The 21709-nt window shown below is 36.3% G+C and overlaps 1 protein-coding gene across 1 annotated transcript in view; it reads right to left on the minus strand.

Annotated features, from left to right (window-relative positions):
* Positions 1–2834: 2834 nt before the first annotated feature.
* The window catches only part of ADSS2 (adenylosuccinate synthase 2), a 35441-nt gene continuing 16566 nt past the window's right edge, over positions 2835–21709 (minus strand). Inside the window, exons 4-13 of the mRNA XM_068676365.1 lie at positions 21318–21368; positions 19031–19097; positions 16202–16309; positions 15898–15979; positions 14603–14729; positions 11618–11772; positions 10632–10756; positions 9545–9642; positions 5631–5780; positions 2835–4891 (exon numbers count right to left, since the gene is read on the minus strand). Coding sequence (XP_068532466.1) covers positions 4839–4891; positions 5631–5780; positions 9545–9642; positions 10632–10756; positions 11618–11772; positions 14603–14729; positions 15898–15979; positions 16202–16309; positions 19031–19097; positions 21318–21368 — 1016 coding nt within the window. The 3' untranslated portion in view covers positions 2835–4838. The remainder of the gene's footprint in view (positions 4892–5630; positions 5781–9544; positions 9643–10631; positions 10757–11617; positions 11773–14602; positions 14730–15897; positions 15980–16201; positions 16310–19030; positions 19098–21317; positions 21369–21709) is intronic.

Consider the following 21709-nt stretch of genomic DNA (forward strand, 5'->3'; position numbering starts at 1 on the left):
AACTACAGAGCTGAAATTCCATTTCAACCTGACTTTGACAACGCAGCTCTCAGGAAGTACGTTCATTGTCAAAAAATAGTGAGAAAGCCTGCCAGTGACTGGTACAATCAAACTTCATACAAGGCAGCATTTGACTTGCCCTATTTCAGTGCAGGTAAGTCATCCATACTGTGCTGTACACACTGCTTTTTTCTTGGCAAGAGGGGCATAAGACAAACAAGGGAGGTTCGCTCTGCTGTAAATGTTAACCAACTTAAATTGCATTGAGAAAAAAAGTGAGTAGTGTTCTCTCACTTTTTTTTCCCCACCAAAAGAGAGCAGCCACCTATCCCCCAAAGCCATACACTCTTCACTACCAACACTTAAGTATCCTGGTTCCCTCTCTAATATACAGAAGGCAATCAAAGGATGAGAACAAGCAAGCTACTGATACTTGTGCATTTTGCTATTTAAAAATTATTAGTGAAACGTGCTGTACATGCCAGCAACATTTTAACTCTATGTACGTCAGTACCTGGATGTATGAACAAATTGATTCATCACTGAAAAAATAAGGAGTAGTGTAAGAAAACACATTGATTTAATACATTTAATATAACAGTTCTAAAGCGGCAGTGAAGAGCATTAGGATTTAACTGAAAATTATCAGATTAAACCTGTACTGAACATCTTTGAATGTGAAAGACATTCACATGTGATATCAAAAGTAAGCTCATTATGTACAATCACAGTTGCAACACTGACCAACAAAGAATGGTATAAAATTCTAAGTACCTGAAAATAATGTCATCCTTGTCTGTACGTATCTATGTGCAGCAGAGTACCTTGACTACATAATATTGTTATACACCAGAAGAGATAAGCTTATTATACCTCTGGGTATATTAAGATTCACTCTTTCAGAGACTAGGAGCAGTATGGGTGGGAGAAAACTCAGCGGATTGAGTTGTCCCTCACCTTCGATCCCAACCAATTTGCCTTTCACTTTTTCTAAACCAGCTAAGCCTTTGATTACATTTCATTAGGGAAGCTGGTTGTGACAGCAACAGGAAACTATGATCTTTCTAATAGAAAGTAGATTTCCAGGACAATGATGGACAAAAGCAGCTGTCATGCATTACATCACCAGATCTGTCTGCCACTTTATCTGAAGGGTTTGTCCATTAGCTGCACACCAAAACCCAATTACACATGGAATACAAATGGAAAGGCTAAGCAGAAGCGTCCCCCACTTCCTCTCCCATTAGGTTAACAAAGCAGACTCGCTAAACCATAGGGACAGAAGGGTTACTAAATGCTGCAGTACAGCACTAGCCTGGGAGTATCACCATGTAAATATTAAGTGGAAGCAAGAACAGCACGAGATCAGAATACTTTTTCTGTCAGACACCTTGTCAAGTCTACCAAGTCTGCCTCTCCTGAAAGCATCCCCTTAGCAGGAGGGGCGGTTGGCTGAGAATCAGTTACTATCCTACACTACTGTCCTATCCCCTTACACACTAACAACAGAAGAGACTTCATAGAGGAAAGGAGTATACAGGAATGGCCTGAAAAATACAGACTTGCTTTTTTCAATGGCAAGCATAAGGACAGAGTTTGTGTCTTTTATTACAGCTCACTCATCTAGCCTGTGATAGACAATTGAAAGCCTATTGCTGGGGACTGGGGCAATTCCTTTGAGGCCAAAGGGCTCTTGACAGGAGATGCTGGGGGGAAGCAAAGCAGTGTATTTTGGCTTGAAAAGAAACTATAAAAGCCTTCAGAGCCACTTAAACATTGCCACCAGTAAACACCCTGCTGTTGGTACAGCACTGGGATGCTCTTCTTTTTCTTTCATGAAAGGGCTCTCCCCTTGCTTCTGTTGTTGAAGCAAACATGGCTTCAAGAGCAAACCATACAGTGCTTGAAAATATTCCTACCTTTTAGCTCGTTTCCACAACATTCAGGCTGTGACCAGACATGTATCTCAGCTTGACCAAAAGACTTCTTTTCCCACATGTACAAATGAAAGAAGGGGTAGAAAAATAGCATTTGGAAAAAAAAAAAAAAAAGCAAAAAACAGGCCGTTTAGCCATTCTATAACCTTATTTTTTTTTTTTTTTTGACATTAGGAGAGCAGCTGTGCAACAATCCAAGAGTCAACTCATAAGCAAACTTACACAAAACAGGCATTCAGAGACAACCTAATAAGCTTTACAGATACCAAGTTTAACCACCCAAAACTTAAAGAGAAAAATTCTGTGTTTCAGGTCATGAGAATAAATGCACACCAACAACAGATCCTGGACCACATACTGTCTGGACAAGTACTGGTCAGAGCATGCTTTCAACCTTCCAGGCCTGCATGTGAATGAAAGAGAAATCTCAGCTGAACTTAGAAGGGGAGCATAAATCACTCTCACATCCAAGACAATTGTTTTGTTTCTTTAACTCCACAAATACTTCATATAATTTTAGGACATAGCTATATTGCTTAGAAACCCTCTCAACACCTGGGAATATGAATTCCTCAAAACAAGGGTAGTTCATACAATGGAGTTACAGAGGTATGAAAATTGAAACAGGCCTTAACTTTAAAGTTTCTGCTTACCAGAAGTGAGACAGGTAACAAGTAAGCCCTCTTTTATTTACTTGCTGCAGAAGCAAAGCATTCCCTCATTTTACCTGCTCCTTGAGCCAATGATGCCCCCATTCCTTGGACTGGTAGTTTCAGTGACAGCTCCTCCTACAGCTACATAGAAGACAAGAACACTTCGTAATTATTACCTATGGTTCACACTTCATGATTTATTCCATCTCCTAGAAAATACTGAGGGTTTTTTTTTTAAAAAAAAAAAAAAAAAAAAAAACTTCTAAATAAACTTTGTAAGTTATACATAACAGTTCTTCTCTCACCACCCTTCTTTCTCATCACATATTTCAAATGTATGATTCGCTTTAGCTAGGGACAAATGTGATGGTTTTCTCCTAAAAAATGAGTCTGAGAGCAAAACTAGGTCCCTATCCTCTCCCCTTCCAGAAAAAAAAAAAAAAGAGTATGAAGTTGGTCTTTTGTTGTCAGTGGTTTGTTGTGTTTTTGTTTTAAACTACTGAGGAGAATGATGCTTGCATGCAGTGCTAATACAAGGGTCTCTCAACATATCTGTTAATTTTCCAGCATTGTGTTATCCTCCTCTTTCCACATCAGGCCAGTAAAGGACCCACCCTGCTAACTGCTCTGTCACATGCAAACAATTTAACAGGAAAACACTCCCTACATGTCAGTAATTTTGCCCAACGTTCCTGTTCCTCCCCTTGTGATAAAGAATCCTATTTGATGCCACCTGAAAATATAAGCATTGTGCTGAACACCACAGAAGCAGCAATAATGCAATAAATCTACCCAACTTCAGACAATGTGTGGTTATCTAAGACATAACATGGAAGGTCCAATAGCTTTTATTTTACATTAAAAGTTTCTTACATTCATCTGCACAGCTGAAATCTACTGAACTGCCCTGCCTCACCCTGACACAAACTTGGTTTTAGGAAAAGTAAATTTTATTTGGAGTGAAAAAGAAGCACATGAATACCACAATATAATGTATAGAAACAAAGTCATTGTCAAAAAATCTGGAATAGGAATATGTAATCATGGGTTATTGCCAAGAAATCAGATTTTTTTGTATTAAATCATAGCAGTTATAAATGAAAATCATTCTAGATTGTTTTACAACACTAATAAACCAAAATATGTCAATGTCATAAGGCGAATACTTGTTTTCCCTACATCTAAGGCAAATACATGGAATATTCTTTGTTATTTCTAAAGCATCTTCAATTTATAATTATAAAATTGTTTGTGCTTTGTTAGCTCTCCAGAGAAAGATCTTCTATTGGTTTTGTAAAAAGGAATTTAAAAGGGCATCCACACGTTAGACTTCTCACAAATAAAAGCGTAGTTTGCTGAAACTACAACCACCTAACTATAAGTATGTAACAGTTTCCTGAACCATGCACTTTGGAAGTAGAGAAGTACAGGGATTTTAAAATTAAAAAATAATTAAAAAAAGAAGTAACGTTATAAAACATTTAACTCAATATCAAAACTGTTCTTTAATAATCGCAAATGAACTTTTTACAATATCAATTTTCTAACTTTCTGGGCACACTTTGCAGTAAACATTTGAGTGTCCTCTGTGAGTTACAAAGAGTAAGTTTCCTGTGCTATACAGTTAAAAAAAGCTGGACATTCTTAACAACTTGGCATCACACCTTTTTTTTTTTTTTTTTTTAAAAAAAAAAAAAAACAGATCACACAATAATTTAGACAGCATTTATAGCATTACAAAATCAGAATCCCTCTCTTTAATCACTCACAAGAGCAGCCATAAGGAATACAACAGCTTTAGGAATACAAATAATGAGGATGTAAAACTATCTGTGCAAAACTGCATTATTTTACTGTCTAAAATTTCAGGGAAGTAACACCGCCAAAAGCAGAGAGAGGATAACAAAAGACAAACAGTCATGAAAATAATGACACCTTAGATTTTCAAACAGGAATTACATTACGAAGTAAATATTAGGTATAGAAAAAAATCTGATGGCACCTTGAACAACAAATGACAACAAATGTCCTTGAATTTGCAGCTGAATAAGAACAGACACGGTTTCATGTTAAAGTCTCTTTCAGGAATAGCAATTGATTTAGGGGCATCAACTCTAGCATTTCTTTCCATGCAAAAAAAAAAAAAAAAAAATCTATCTTTCCAACATCTTTGCTTTGCGGGCTACCAATGCATTTAAGAATGAGCAGTCTTTTGAGGAGTGTGCTTTCTTCCATGCATCTGAAATCTTTAAAACAGCTGGATCATTGATTCCCTGGATTTCCCTACTCCAATCCATTTAACTGCAGGAGAGAAAAGCAAACTTGTATTATACATAATACAAAGCAAGATCAGACTTTATCTTAAGGTAAGATACAAACTCAGGATCTTAAATACTTAAGAAAATAAACACTATAGTCTATGAAGAAATATATTATACTATTAGTAGGTTAAGAAACGATAATTTTGTCTACTCTTCTTAAAGAAAGAATTCATAGGTAACTTAGAACAGTCAGTCTTCAGGCTCACATTAAAAAAAAAAACAGAACATTGACATCATAGGAAAAAAGACACAAACTGACAAAGAAGTAAAGGTCTGCCTCATCTCATTCTCCCAGCTTTGGATGGATCACAAGACCAGGTTTATTAGGAAACTTAAGAACAATGAGCAATTGTTAGCTTAGGACCTTTTCTTTTATATATTTAACATCACATAAGCATACCAGTGGTCTCACTGACTTTTATAATGGCAGCAGAACTAAACCCCTACTACACCCAACCTAAAGAACAGCTTCTTAAGCAATCTCTAAAAGTCTCAGTTGAAAAAGAGCTACAGTGTAAGCCAAGGAAAGGATGCGTATTAAAATAATTCAACAGCCAAATCGATAAATAAAAAGAAGTAAAATGGTAATTAAAAGTATCATCAGGTACATCAGACTAACTGTAGATACAAACCAATTTTCGATATTTTGCATGTTCAAGGCAGAGTGCATGAGAGAGAAGTTTTATGTAGCTGAAAAAAAATAAATCTGCTTTACTTACCAGGAACCCCCAATTCCCTTTCTATAAAGCGAACATAGTTTTGTGCATTTACAGGCAGCTCATCGAATGTCCTTGCATTTGATATGTCTGTACCCCATCCTGGGAGTGTCTCATACCGAACCTCTACTTTATTTAAGACTTCCTGGTTGGCTGAAAATCAAACAGAAACACGATATATCCACAAAGTTTATGTATTTTCTACCACTAAACATAGCTATAAGCTTTTTGGTTTTTTCTTATATGAAGAGACCTTCTCAGAAGACAATACCAGCACCAGAGGTGCTAACTTGTACCTTTTTCTTAATATAAGTGGAGAAAATAAGCCCAAGCAACTATCAGGACTTAGTTTAGGAATTCTTGTACAGTTTGTGGTTTAAGCAAAACATATCTGTGTGACTGTGAGTACTCTTCAGGAAGTTTAATTCTTTACAATGTTGATTCTTCTTGCTGTACAAATACAAAGATCCAACCCTCCCTTTGTGAAGGAATTTGGATGATGTGAAAACAAAATTATGTAACAGCTGGTTAAGTACTAGACAGTTAAAATACATTTTACCATCGCATAGGAGTGTTCTTTTTATTAAACAGAGTCATAGCATGTCAAGAGCACATAGTTTTATGTATAAACAGTACATGCTGTCATGCCCACAGAGCCTTTGCCCCAAAACTCTACATCAGGCTTCTGTTTGTCTGCAGCCAGCTAAGCTCTTAAGGGCCTCAGCTACAGAATACTGCAAGGAAGGCAGTTTGCCAACGTGGTATGTATTACCAGCCTTCTTCCTACAGCAGAGCCTGAAGCATTTACCTTGATCAGACATAAAATGAGTATCATCCTGTATTAAAGACAGCTTTTTTGTGCCTACCATGACAGTCAACAGTGTCAGATTTTGTCTACCAGGTCAGCTCTGTGACCTGAAGGTGGAATGACACGTGATATACGAACAGTAGCTGTTCCAGTTACTTCTCAGAATAGAAGCAATGACTCGTTTCCATTTTGCCCTTTATTTAATAACCTGCTATAATGATGTCCATCAATTCTGAATCCTGTGATGATCTCAAGCACTGGAAAAATACATTGTTCTGGAATCGAATCATTCCATTAATTTTCTGAACATTAATCTTGGAATGACATTGGGCAGCAAAACAAAAGCCTTAAACACAAAGACAGGAAAAATATATCAACAAGAAATGGAGGCTACTGGGCATTCTCGCCTTGCTGAAGACAACAGTGTTTTACCAACAGCATTGTAATTACTGTTACGTAGGCTCCATGTCTCAGATACCTGATCAAGTCACTACTGCAAAGACAGAAGACATCCAGTCCACCTGGGAAGGTGTTTGAGGTGCAAAAGGTACAATGAAGGTGCACATAGAGAATCATAGCTAATCCTCCCAAGTGTGTGCTTAGCCAACAAGCTCAGGCTCAGCACATTGAACTATCTGTCCTGGTGCAGGTAAGAGCTCAACAGTAGGGATGTCGTAAACACAGCCCTTATGAGCTAGGCATTTTGAGTACCGGTGGAAGAGGGCTATATTCTACTGACTTTGGAGCCAATAGTGAAGAAGTGCACAGTTTTTGGACCAAGGTGTTTAAAGGTTAAGGCACATGATTCTGAACCAATACTTGCTGCAGTATGGTCAGCCCTGACAAGCAGGCAGGAATACTAAAGATGTTGGGTTGCAGAAGCCAAGAAAAAGCACTTTCTTTTATGTCACGAGTAGTAACAATTGAGCTGCTGTCTGCTGATCACATAAATTGTAAGATAGCTATATTCAGAGTGCAAAACCACAAACTAACTTCCAGGCATTGCAGATGATCCAGAATAAGATGTCAGTCTTCCTCTAAGGAACAAAGAGTGATCAAACACCTAACCTTGAAAGTCTACAGACAGTTTGCCCTCTGATGATAACTGGGAGAAAGCTGAAAGCACTCAGAACTGAGTAGTCTAATCTTGCCTACAGACTTCCATTACTCTTTGTTCAATTCCTTACTTCCCCAAAAGAAATGAAGAAAAAAAGGACTTGATAAATTTGATGTTTCACGTGATTCTCTCATCTTGCTCCAGCAGGTGTGTTAACAGAAGATGTGTGGTAAAGATAAGACATGAAGTGAGCTCAGTGCAGGAACACATACAGTAACCATCTAGATTGCTCTGATCTCTTCCCTGAGGAGATTTATCTTTCAGGCTCTCCGAAACATTGCTTATTAACAGCTGAATTGGATAATGGAGAGCGCAGATATAATGACATCTGGTAGTCTGGTACTAGAATTTAGAGAAAGAGTGGTGTGATATTACTTCCAACTCAAAAAGAATAGCTGGAATTTGGGATCTCAGCTTACAAGACTTCCAGAAACCAAACAGTTACGTAGGTCAAACCAAAAGATCCATCTACTGCAGTGTCCTGGCTCTGTAAACAACAGTAAACGCCCAGGAAGAGAGCACAAGGAAAAAAAAAAAAAAGCAGACATGAAGTAAAGTTTCTCAGAAATACTCTTGCAACCTTCTAAGAACCTGTGGTTTCAGTCTCCTGAACAAGAGGTTGTATCTGTGCCGAGATCAACCAATGCCTTGTACAGGAGCAGGACTAGACTATGGCTTTCACATCGCTCTTAATTTGGATGATCTTTGAGATGGTAGGAACTTCCATCTTTCTTCCATAAGCTCATGGGAATGAAGTGGCCAGCTCCAAAGCAAAACACTAGAGCCTCAGTGTTACCACCTGAGGTGAGCCGTAAATTTACAAAGCATGTTTAGTTCTTTCTTACCAGATTAGCAAGTGTCCACAGAAAACTAAGCTGAAAAACTGAGCAAGATTCCTATGATTCTCAGATGCAGCAGGAAAAAGGAACAATATATGAAATATGGCATGATTTTCCTGAGATGCTGGGTACTCTGTGTGCTTCTAATTTAGAGACAGTTATTTCACAAGAAGGGTAAGTCAATAACATCTCCAAGAAAGTGGGAGGTAGGGAAGAACAGAGAGAGAAATAGCCTGCCAGTGAAAAGGTTCCCAGTCTAGAATTCCTCTAAATTAAATTCAAATAGTTAAAGTGGCAAGGTAAGAAATAAACCCCTCTCTGAGAGCCTGCAGAACAAAGGGTAAAGAAAGTTTCATTTTGCTTTTTTTTTTTTTTTAATGACGGGGCAGGAGTAACAAGCAACCCTCAGGTTAGATGACAGAGCTACCACCCAAGTACTTGCTGAGTAGTCCTCAGTTCAAACATGCATTGTCCATTACATTCAAAGGGTATTTCAAGTGTACAGATGTCCTTAGTATTCTGAAGAGAATATCAATCAAGCAATACTTGAGTTTTACAAGTAGAAAAGCATTCCCTGGTTTAGTGTAAGATGTGCAGTAAACTTCCTGAATAACAGTGCATGCCACAATGCTCAATATGCATTCACACTGTAGCTGACACGTTAGCTCGAAGATACTGGAGGGCTAACCAATTAGAGAATTTCCCCCAAGCACATGGAAAAAGAGTTACAAATTTTCCCCAGTAGACATGTTAATTTCAAGGACTACTGACAGATCACACTTAGACCTTTGTGAATCACATCTGAATCCTCCATAAACCCTGTTGTGAGTTACATTTGATTACTACATTTGGTATCACCTGCAAAAAAAATTCTCTGCTGATGCTATCATATAAAACATTATAACCTGTGACCAGCCTCAAACCCTGATGTAGTAATGAAAACATGTCTATGCGCACATCAGAAAAACCAATCCTTAGTACTTGTTGATGTTCTTTTTCCTGGAGTATCTCTACAACAAACTGAAAAAGATGTGTTACCCATGAAAACGGTACTTTGAATACTTCAACTGCATTTTACTTAAATGCATTTGACTTATTCTCGTATCAGATAACAATTTTAAATTTTGGTTAAGTGTAAAATAAGTAGTCTTACCAGGAAAATGAGGTATGATTTCACCATCTAGTTTGTATGCAACACCAACTTTGATTTCTGAAAATATATCCAAGATATCCAATTTGGTAAGAGCCAATCTATAAAGAAACATTACTCCGTTTAAACATGTTTTTAACAACTCTCAACTTTGATCATATTTTAAAGATACAGGAAAAAATGGATTCTGCACTTTGCATACACTACAATTAATCATCTTTCCTTAGAAAAATGGCCTCTGACACTATTCCATTTATTTTGTGACTTAAAAAAAAAAAACAGCCTTTTTGTTGCGTGCTTAGATCTAATACTAGAAAAGGGCAAAATTCATTAAGTATTCTTCAATTAAAATAATTGGTCTATAGTTTTAAGTGGTAGAATTTTAACTGGACAGAGTGCTGCCAAGATACTTTATGCCCATTCATTTGACATGGTTACACAGCACAATGCCTGTTGCTGTCTGTTCTTGTCCTTTGCCAAATGTTTCTGTCCTTATAGTGAAGACAACAAAATAAGGAAGTACTGGCTCTGTAAATATCCAGTTTCATAACCAAAGTGTATTATTTTAAATGCAAAGCACAAGGGACAAGAAAAGCAAGACAACTTAAGTAAAGGACATGTTTAAACAAGTTGATCTACTAGAATTTCATACCAATTTTGTTTCACATCCCCATTTTTCATTTTAATGAAAATCCCAAGTTGTATACATGTTTTCTACACTTACACATCCTGCTAAATATACCAATAGGTTCCATCTCTCTTTCCTTGAAAATAAACCACAAACCCCACAAACTATAATATGTTTTAAGGCCCTTGTGATGCATTTGATTTGGTTTGGTGGGATGGCAAAGAGAATAGCACAGCTTGAAGCATCAAATACTATGAGATGTAAGCATTTCTACAATAGGAAAAAAAAGGATATGAAGACATATACAAAAACATTAACTTCCAAGAAAAGGGATAATTAATTTATGAAAATATCAAAACAATAAATCAGTACTAAGTCTGTTGCTTACTACCACATGTACAATTTAATCTGTAGCATATCATGATTTTATGTCGAGTTGCTAACAAAGCTGAGAAAACTTACGCAGTAAATCCATTAATCATGTAGGCATATCGGAGCAGCACAAGGTCCAGCCAGCCACATCTTCTCTTTCTACCAGTGGTAACACCATACTCTTTACCTCGTATTTGCAGCAATTCTCCGGTTTCCTAGCAAAGAGTAGTACTATTACGTGAGCCTTTTTTCATTTGCAGTAAGTATACATCATGTATTTTAACACCATTTTACAATACTGTAAAGTACCTTAAAACTTCTTCCCCCCTATTTTATTTATTTATTTATTTTTTACAACATTGTCTATAGAGATGAAAACAGAAAAAGTTCCATTTCCAGTTCAAGAGAACGCTACTTGAGCAACTCTCTGAAAATTTGTTCCTGCTTTAGCCTTCTATTCCACAAGGAGATCTGAGAAGCTGACAATCAGATTTGGCAGTCCTGTAAGGTCAGTTTAGAATGACAGAATCATTGTATAGTTTGGGTTGGAAGGGACCTTAAGGATCACCCAATTCCAACCCCTGCCATGGGCAGGGACACCTCCCACCACACCAGGCTGCCCAAAGCCCCATCCAGCCTGGCCTTGAGCACCTCCAGGGATGGGGCATCCACAGCTTCACTGGGCAACATGTTCCTGTGACTCACCACCCTCCAAGTGAAAAAACTTTGCAGACTTTGGACTCCTTCATTAATATTCTCAAAAAACAGCTCTGAACACTTTCTGCCATGTCCAACATATCTTTGTTCAGTTTCTGGAGTTTTTTGCAATTCAGACTATTCTTAATATTCTACCACAAACAACATGGAAATCACTTTACTTGCTGGTGAAGACACATGCAGGAATCCTAGCCACAATAACAATCAACAGGAATAAACAAATAATAGAACTGGAGGGATGAAATATCCTAACACACTGTCTTCTATTCACACTTAACCAGCAATACTGATTTAACGTAAGACACACACTGAGTTATTTCACCCAGTTACAGATCACGTCTAGCGCAGTTAGTGCTCACATTATTTTGTTCTGTAGGAAAGGCACCGATTCCAACTCTAGTTGTGTATGCTTTCACAACTCCATACACTTCCCCGACGTTCTGTGGTGGCATGCCCAGACCCGTGCAAACACCACCAACTGTGCAGTTCGATGAAGTCACGAAAGGATACGTGCCTATTTAGAAATAAAATGGGGGGAGGGGATGCGTTAAAATCACTTTTTAAAAACAGTTTTTAAAACTACTAAAAAAATCTAACCTGGTAAGGATCACTACTAAATTGCACTTACCTAGATTTTGTAACACTAAAAACCAAAACCAACTACACAATAATTGTATTTTGAGGTCACAGATTTAATAAGCTCCTAGATCTTACGTACAATGTCTGATCCTTCTTTACTAAAACAATAGAAATCTTACCACTTCACCTGCAAAATTTGATGATGTAATAATTCCAAATGACCATACCAGTCAAGAATTGGAATGAGACACCAGGAAACCATACCTCATATTATACAAAATACATTCACTGACAGAACAATATAAGAATTTGGAAGGACACCCTTAAGGAAATTATATTAGGAAATTAGAAAATATGGATTTACCATTTCCTATTTTCGAAGGAAAAATAATGAGTTACACAAACTGGTCAATACGATATAACAGTAAGAAACCACAAAGAAATGTGAATGCAGAAGTTTGGAAAATGTAGAATTTTGCTTACCAAATTACTTGAAAAAATTGATTGCCACAACTAACGTTCAAAAAAAATTAACAAAAGACACGTGAAAAAAAAATACAAACCAAACAAAAAAAGCATGGCACAACTCCTACAATATAACCCAGTTCACTAATGATGAGAGTTTGTCTCTGGTTAAATATTCAGCTGTCACTTAAAGAGTAGCCTGGACATCAAAGATAGCTAAACTTCCTGTAAAATCTTCAGTTTTGCACCACTTTTTTTTTTTTTTTGTTAAATGTTGGAAGATGAAACAGTATGCTAATCTTTAGTTGATTTGAATCATGAACAAATGTTTCAACCACACAATAACTACAAGAGAGAGTTTTCTACCTGGTGCTTCATGTTTTTATTTTTTGGTCTAAGAGTCAAGAGATCGGTAAAAGAGTGACAGCCAAGGCAAAAATACAGCAGTACAGAAAATGGAAGCAGTTAAAGACTGTTAAGTGAGGCTTTGCAGACTTGGCAAAGTTATCTGTGCTTTTTTGCTTAACTCAAATCTCTAGAGAAAGACACAGGTTTACCTGTGTAACATGTTACATATATAAGTGCTGTTTGCAAGCACTAATTAAGTCTTCATCTTTTTTTGTGACAGCACAGCTGAGGTTCTCTGTAGTAACAGGTAGTATAGCTAAGGGATGTCACAAATGCAGTCAATGAGGTAGCTCTTTCTTATTCTCAGCTTCCCTCAAGGTGAACTGACAGTGGTTTACCCTCATTCACTATTTCAAAAGACAGAAAACTAGATGCACAGTCAGGGAGATGTGTGGAAGCCTCACTACATGCTCCAGAGAAGCAACATGGAATGCAAGACTTAACCATCTTCAGTGCCCACAGACACACACACACTAATAAAATTTACTTCTGTATAAGAACAGAAGCTGTATGTATCTGTGCAACAAGGCACAGAAAATAGCCTCTTTCAGAACACTGAATCAAATTTGGTATTGTCAAATCTTTTGAGCAGGACTTGCCTGTTGTCACCTAAGTGTCCAACCAGCTGACAGTATCTACCTAAAGGAGAACAGAGATTCTCCTATCAATCTGTTTCTCACAGCACGGGCAGGAAAAAGAATAAATCTAAGTGACACAGAGATCTGTCAATATTACAGACATACCTGATGATTTTCAGACATGATCTGCATTTCCTGTGCTTATATGAAAGCCAAAATTCTTAATACTTAAAAAAACAACACCCAAACCCTAGAGTTTATTGCAAATACCAGTTTTGTATCAAACACTTCCCTGTAAAAGCCTATTCAAAGACTTCTTTCTTCTGACTTGCTAAAACTTTCTTCCAGCATTCAGATTATCATGGGAAGACTGTGCTTACATTTACAAGGGATATTCTTAGATAAATCTTCCTCTTAAAGTAAAAAAGATTTTCAAGCTTGTTTTGTTTGAAAGTGCCCAGTATCAGAACTCCAATCAGCTGAACACAGAGCCCATGGCAATTTCATATTCGTTTGACAGTATTATTTACAGGCTTTTATCTCAGGCATAAGCATCTTTGTAAAAAGAAAAATGATGCAGTTGCATGCTAGTGAGACTGAAGAAAAATGTCACAAAATGTAGCAGCCTATCATATAGTTTGCTTTTGCCTACATAAAGGTAGAATAATGTCTGTCCTTACAATATGGTAAGGAATACAGTAATCTCACAATACAAAAGGTGTTTCTATCAAGAAGCTTCTCACTTTATTAGCAAAATTACAGTGTTAGTTACCACTTATAATTTCAAATTGTTTGGGATAACCTTTTCATTCTTACCTCAGTAACAATCCAGATTCCTGGTTCATTCTTTGTGTTGTAAATCAGTGAAACATTGTTAAACAGAGAGTTGAAAAATGCAGTATGACTCTTCAAAAGTCAGTATTTTGTGCATATACTTTGCCTCTCTGCTATGGAGTATTAAAAGCTTTCCACCTTCCTTAAATGTTTTCCCAAGATCTATACAACTGCAAGCTACTCCATGTGAAACATATATGCTGAAGTAATAGTTACGCTCTATTGAAGAAGAGAAGTTTAATCACCTAATCCTTCCTGTCATTGAAAAGATTGATGTTGGGAGAATCTTAAGCTTTTTTAAAGTATGTAGTTAAAAACATTGCTTTCTCCTGTAATTAATTTGCTAACCATAGACAGAACTGTTCTTCCAGAATAGAAAACAATTATTCCATTAGAACAGCTATGCACAGAAGAGCTTATATTGAATTCTTTCACAAGATAAATATATAGCAACCTGTTTCTCATTAAGGCTATACCTACCAAAATCTATGTCCAACAGTGCTGCATTTGCACCTTCTACTAAGATCTTCTTTGGTGGTCCATGTAAAGCTTCATACATGAAATAGACACCATCTCTTACCATTGGTTTTATTTTTTCCATGTAGGCCTAAATAACAAAAGAGTAGCTTAGCTTACAGTACAATTTCATTATAGTAATGCTAGCTCAGAGTGCAAGTGCTCGTATTTACACTATTAATCCTTTTCAAAAGTAAAAGCAAACGTAAAGAAATGCCATAATACATGATCAAGGGAAGGAAGAACATCATACTCAGATTTACATAATACATACGTAACAGAAACTGATTTAGGTCTACATATTGATAGAAACACTTCAGTTCAGCATGTGTAACAGATACCATTTAAGGTGAACCAAGCAGAAGTTCGAAGAACTCCCACTACTCCATTCTAGAATTGGCAAACTAAGTAAAGCAGCAACTAAAGATATGAGAAGTATGATTTTTTTGGCCTGATTTTCTAAAAGAATTAGAAATGTATAACCGTGCATGCCCTCCTCTGTGCCACACATACTCCACTTTTTTTTTTTTAACCCATTTGTCAAATTTGATTGAGGTTTTCTAAGGAGTAAAAAAGAAGTCTCAGACAACTAGACTTCTATAAAACAAAAAAAAATAATAAAAAATAAAGGCTGAATAAGGGTAAGATAAATAAGAATGCAGCTGTACTGTGAAATTGTACTGCTAGGCATAAGGGAATCAACACTAGAGAGAACCCTCATAAGTGTAACCCAGTTGCTGGGGGCTGAGGGATCAAATTAAATTTTGTATTTAACCACAAGAATAGTTTGCTGGCAATCAGGCTTCATTACTTCTGCTGCTATCAACTTACAGTCCAACAACATGCAAAAAAAAAAAAAGTTTTTTCCTTAAGGCTTTATCGCATAGAATAGTAATTTACTTCAGTGCTTAAGTTTCTAACACGAGGAAATCATATTCCGCATTACAATGAAGACATGCCTTCCCCAGCTATAGTCTTTATGCTTCTGTTGTTTGTTTTTTCTAGCCAGTAAGTCAGAAATAATTCTCTGTAAGATCTTTTCTTAAAGTCTACAGTAGTTTTCTTGTAACCAAGTTTTTAAATGCTGCATAAAGAGGAAAAGGTGTTTTTAAGGATACTAGCAGACTTGATACATATCAATTTACCATTATTAAGTTCCCACTCTTCACAGAAGTATGAGAGTCAATCACCTAGAGATTTACATATCAGTAACTCTAAACAGTGATTACATCATTTAAAAGACAGAAGAGCAGGCTTACCTTGAGCTTTTTCAATTCCCCTTCAATATCTATCTCTAAGGTAGGGTATATCGCTTTGTATTGATTGGCTAACACTTTGAACCTGGAAGACAAAAATACATTAAGGTTTGTTTTATTTGTTTTCTTTCTCTCACCAACCTTGCAATCTACTGATAATGTATTTACAGTTACTTGGCAATTAAATAATTTTAAGCAGACTGAGAAACCAAAAAAATTAACAGCAACCAGCTGTAACCGTTTCCACGGGGACACACCCAGATATTGAAAACTATTATCGAAACTTGCATTAAAGGACAAAAATTACCTTTCAGAAAACTCATCAAAATCAGAGACAAGATCACACATCCTGAGGCCGCTTCGTGCTGCTTTTGAAGAATATACTGGACCAATTCCTTTTTTGGTAGTTCCCAAACTTTAAAAAGATAGTAACAGGAGTTATTATTGATATACAACTACGGTGTTTTTTTCTTTAAAGCTAATACATTCTTCCATAAAGTGAAATGCCGTTATTGCAAACCTTGTTTTAAACATTCAAATACGTGATTCTTTTGGTACATAGCTTAGTTTCAGAACATCACTGTTTATAGACATGAATATATTCATCTTCTACATACTTCTGTTTTTAGACCAGTAACTTTTTAATACTTCAATGAATCTTATTTGCTTATTTGAACACAAATCCCAACTTTTCTACTTAAGAACCTGAATGCTAGAACAATACCCTTCAATATTATGAACTGAAACTAACCATACACCTTCCTAAAAACACATTTAATGAAGAGCTGAAAAAAATACAACCAGCATGGATTTCAGATTTGTGAGAAATATTTCATTTAATAGTAAAAGCTTCCAATGGAGCCAGAAAACCAAATACTGCCAAGTATCTAAGTAACACTGATGCCCAAAACACTGTACATACAAAACAGTTGAATAGATTTTCCCTGTAGCTGATTCTGAAAACCGAGATTATTGTTCTCACTCTTACCTAACAATACTTCCTGAAGAACCTATAGCTTAAAACCTAAAGCAATCCTTTCTAGCTTAAGTCAGCAACATCCTAACAGTTTGCCTGCACTGACTTTAAGCCAGTCAAGTACAGGTAGACCTGAACTTGCTCAGAAGAATGACACCATATTTAACAAAGCTGGTTAGTTTAATGTGAGCAACAGTTTCATATCAATCAAATGATAATCTGAAAGACTGCAAAGTAACTCCTTTGCCGTGTACCATTACCAGGACTAGAGCTAATACTTTTTAATATATTTTAGTTCTTACTGTTGAATATTAAATGGGTCTTTTCAGCTGATACTGGTAGAGCAAGAATGTCAAGCTTAAATTTGATTTCTTTAAATTGTCTTGAAAGTATCATACCATAACTCAATTCAAGAGGGATTCTATTTCAAATAGAAGATACAGGCTAATCCCAAGGTCATATCTAAACTTCATATTAGAATATATCAGTTGATATGCAAGGGAACTGAAATACAGTTCATGATCAGTACTTAAAGTAATTTTAACCAGACCATAACAAGTTTGGAGTAGATTCAAAACAATAATCTTGGAAAAGGTAAAACAAATGTTCCAATTAGACTGATGGCAGGGTGTGGTATGTTTGTCTCAGTCTGAAACGAAAGCATGGTAACCAACCTCCTGTAATACAGTATAATGTAACCAAACCAGGAGGTTGTGGCTTAAATAATTGACTCTAGCCTCCATCCCTATTCATACTCTTCCCAGGTAATTTTTTTTAAGAGGCTTTAGCTTCCATTTATTAGGACATGCCAATTCATAAAAGAATTAAGTTGTCAAAAGGTTGTATTTCAGGTTGTTAGAACAGTTGTATAAGCATAATATACTTCTGTATCAGATTACCTTTTTCTATAACCTTTCTGCAAGGGAAGCTATAGAACCCTCACTTGTGATTGGCTTTGAGCTACATTTGAACAGATGAAAGTACTCAGTTAAAAATTAACTTACTCTTTGTAATGATCAGCTTTGAAGTGTTAGATACTAAACATACAAAACAAGTTTAATATAAAATGCAATACAGAGTCAAATCTACACTTAGACATACTAGCAAGCTATTTCAAGTGTTTTTTCCCACCCTCACACTACCAGGAGTCTTTCGATAATCAGTTTCTGACATCTCATGCTTCGCCAATCCTCAGTAGTACTTCCTCCTAAATACTAAGGCTATCTAAGTCACTGAAGTGGGGGAAGTAAATAGATTAATGCTTTTAATCCACTGGCAGTTTTAACAAGCTTGAGAACTGTATGATCGTCGCAGAACATCAGGATCATAATAATCCCTACAGAAAGAATATATACAGCACTTTTAAGAGGGTCTTAAATTTCTTAGCTTTGAACGTAACTTTCTGGTGGAGCAGGGTTCTTCAGATCAGATGAAAGCAGGAATTTTTTAATTGGGCTTTCCCTTACAATTTTGAGCGTTAACTAATGAAATAGTAGTTCCATCTTACAAGAAGCTCAATGACCGATAGCATTTTTCAATCACAACTATTGCCACAGAGCTATTTTAGCTCACACTCCCCAAGCATTCCTCAAAATAATGCTGATAAAACAGTACTGGCCCGTTAGAAATGCACACACATATTCTACCTGTTTTCTTTTTAATTCCTAAGAGAACAGGTACCAAGACAGCTGGTACAGCACAATCAAGTGTGAAAATGACCAAATGCAAAAACAATTGACAAGTTAACATACAATAGCAACCCTGCATGAAGACATGCCCAGAAAAGACACTCTTAAAGGCTACTGTCATGGATGAAGACATTTTAGACTTCTCAGTAAGGAAGACTGAATTAATTACTTTTCATCCATGATACAAAGATACTTTCGGTAAACAATTAAAAACATGAAGAAGCAGGAACCCTTTTTGTAAGGCCAATTAAGAACCAGGAACTTTTCCTTAAGGCAAGCTATCAAGCTAAAACCCTTTCATTATACAACATTTTGCTAGCCACTGGAGTACAAAAGTGGAAGTGATCCCGAACACTCCACATTACAGATTTACAGGGATAATCAATACATTTTTAAATTCAATGACAATCAATAATGGAGATCCAACACAGCAACTCATGCTTGTACTAAGCCATCCATTAAAACTACGTACTTCTTTCCTGCTTGTTCTTGCCTTTGTTGTTCTTGGATGCCATCAGCAGCTTGGTGGAAATCAAATACTTAAAAAAAAAAAAAATTGCATAAGCTGACATTTTGCATGAAACAAATGACCATATCAGTAATGATTTTTTCAAATCAATTTTAGTCCAGTTTATCAACCTGGGAAAAAACATGCACATACAGAAGAGAGGGAAATAAAATGACAAGAGCTTTTTCTCTTCTTTTATAAGATAGCCCCCCATCCCTTCCAAGTTCAGCAGTTGTGCACACACCTTCCATAGAAAAACTAAGACATTACAGTCTTCTAGGGTCCCAAAAGAATGTATGGACAAGAAGCAAAGAAAACATATAGTTGAAAGAAATCCTGGAAAACAGGTTACGGTAAGAAGTCATACTGTTGAAATTTAAGGTGGAAACTTTAAGTAAACATTCTCATTCATTCTGAAGATATCTTAGACCATTTTGATTTTAGCAAGACAGCATCAATGGAAATGCATTTGGAAATAAAAGAAACTCCCATAAACGTTACCCACGGAAAGGATGCAATTGTTACCTGAAGAAAACAGAAGTCATTTTCACAAGCCCTGGTTTATTTTAAGTATTACATATAATTAACATCAAAGATTATGCAAAATACTCCTTCCATTGATTCTTTGTCTACCATAAAGGCAAAAAAATAAACGTGACAGATTCATGGCAAATATGAACAGAGGCAACACTCTGCAGTTCAACAGATACTGGCTTATTTTTCTTCAGCACTATGTCCTCAAAGTGAAGTAATTAAGCTACTCTTTACAAGGATAAGATTGAAAACTTGTAAGAAACCTACTGATTTAGAAGTGTTCATGTTTCACTAGTATGAGCGATTTTCCTCATCCTCCTTACCAAGTTATTTTTGGTATTTACTTCCACACATTCCCATAATTCAAGGACTAGATCATCCCCAGCAGCTTGAACCTATTGTTAGTTGATCATTTGTTACAGACTAATAGTTCACAGACTGAACACCCATTTTAGCCAAGGCATTTGTAATGGCAACAGACCTCCAGACTGCCCTCAAAACTTTCTAAACAGAAGCATTTTGGAAGTCCATTTATGTTGACAGGTTGAACAATTATGGGTGGCAGTCGACAACTGGTCCTTTTTTTTTTTTTTTTTTTACTCAGGACCTGTTTATCCATGAAAATTTCACAGTATTGCCATTGCAACATAATAATTACAGAACAGCTTCTCTAAACAACTTCCAAATAATTGGAATCACCTACAGTGATTCTACTCTCAAAAGGATTTTAGTAACTTAGGAACAGTTACTCAACTGTTTCAAATGCAGAGTAATTACATCAAAGTAAAAGCATATTTATTCTGAAATAACATGTTCACTGACTAAGCTACTCCTGATTTCCAGATGTGGTAACACACAAACAACATAAAGAAGAAAATACATTTTTCCCCCATGTCATAAGCTCTTATCTGATAAAGACCTGAAAAGTTTGCATCTTGAGATGACTACCACAGCAGCAATAATTCTATTTCCTAATACATCCAGTTACGTAACCATTATGCCACATATCTAATTTAAAGGAGGAAATTAAGTAATAAAGATGGCCTAGGAGAGATATAGCCTTTAGCACTGAAGTTCTGTTTCTGTGGTTTGGGCTCTCAACATTCTACTCCATGCTCTGAACTGAAGCATTTTCTGGAACGTAAGCTGGAACCAAACCTTGATTGATGAACTCCCTCTGAGAGAAGGAAAACCATTCTCTTAATTCCTACAGAGCCCTTCCCATACAGTCTCTTTTATGAAGTACTTGGCATTTTAGTTGTTAGGGAGCTCATTAATTTGAAAGTCACACCCACTCACATGGTTTCACACCAGAAAAGTTGCTCTATTTCAGGAAAGAAAAGCAAAACTGCTTTTACACCGAAAAGGGAAATGAATCCTTCAGTGAATTAACTTCTGAACTGCTTTCTGACTGCTTCTCACATCTTACCTTCAGCTTGGAAATTGAGCCTGCTTTCCTGACTAAGGTACGCTTACAGAGGGGGATTAAGGACTCACTGGAAAACAAACCTAGGAGGGTCCTGAGTGATGGACAAGTTTTTCTAGAATTTTTAATAAGCCAAAGCAGATACAATGCCTAGCATACAGAGGCTTAGCCCGATGACATTTACACACCAACAAATGGCCAGAAAGGCTAAAACAGTCATTCTCTTACTGCCACGGAAAGTTCAGAGAACACAAAGTTAAAAAAAATAATAATAAAGATCTGGGAACTTACCAATATGAGCCCTGTCAGAAATTATTAGCCTTTTTTCCCAGCCTTCTAGCCCTTAAAAGACAAAGTAAAATAATTCAAATTATGTTTTATATAGTATTTTTTTCTTCTGATATGTAAAGGAAAAACACTTTTCATGTTTAGTCTTCAATCTATTTAAAGGATGAGCAACCACATTCTGGAGAAAAAAAGTAGATTGGAATTATTAAAACTTAACATCAGCCTCTAAAACTGAGAAAGTCAGGCTTATTGTGATAAAGAACTCCAGATGATTCTACTAGTTCTTCAATTTCAGCAGCCAATTAGTAGCTTTTTACTTATGAATAATTTAGTTGATTTACCTCACTTCCAGTGGACTGTTATCAAGCATGGCCACTGTCATGACAACAAGAAAC

This window comes from Anas acuta, chromosome 3 (assembly GCF_963932015.1).
Source record: "Anas acuta chromosome 3, bAnaAcu1.1, whole genome shotgun sequence".
Classification (NCBI taxonomy): domain Eukaryota; kingdom Metazoa; phylum Chordata; class Aves; order Anseriformes; family Anatidae; genus Anas; species Anas acuta.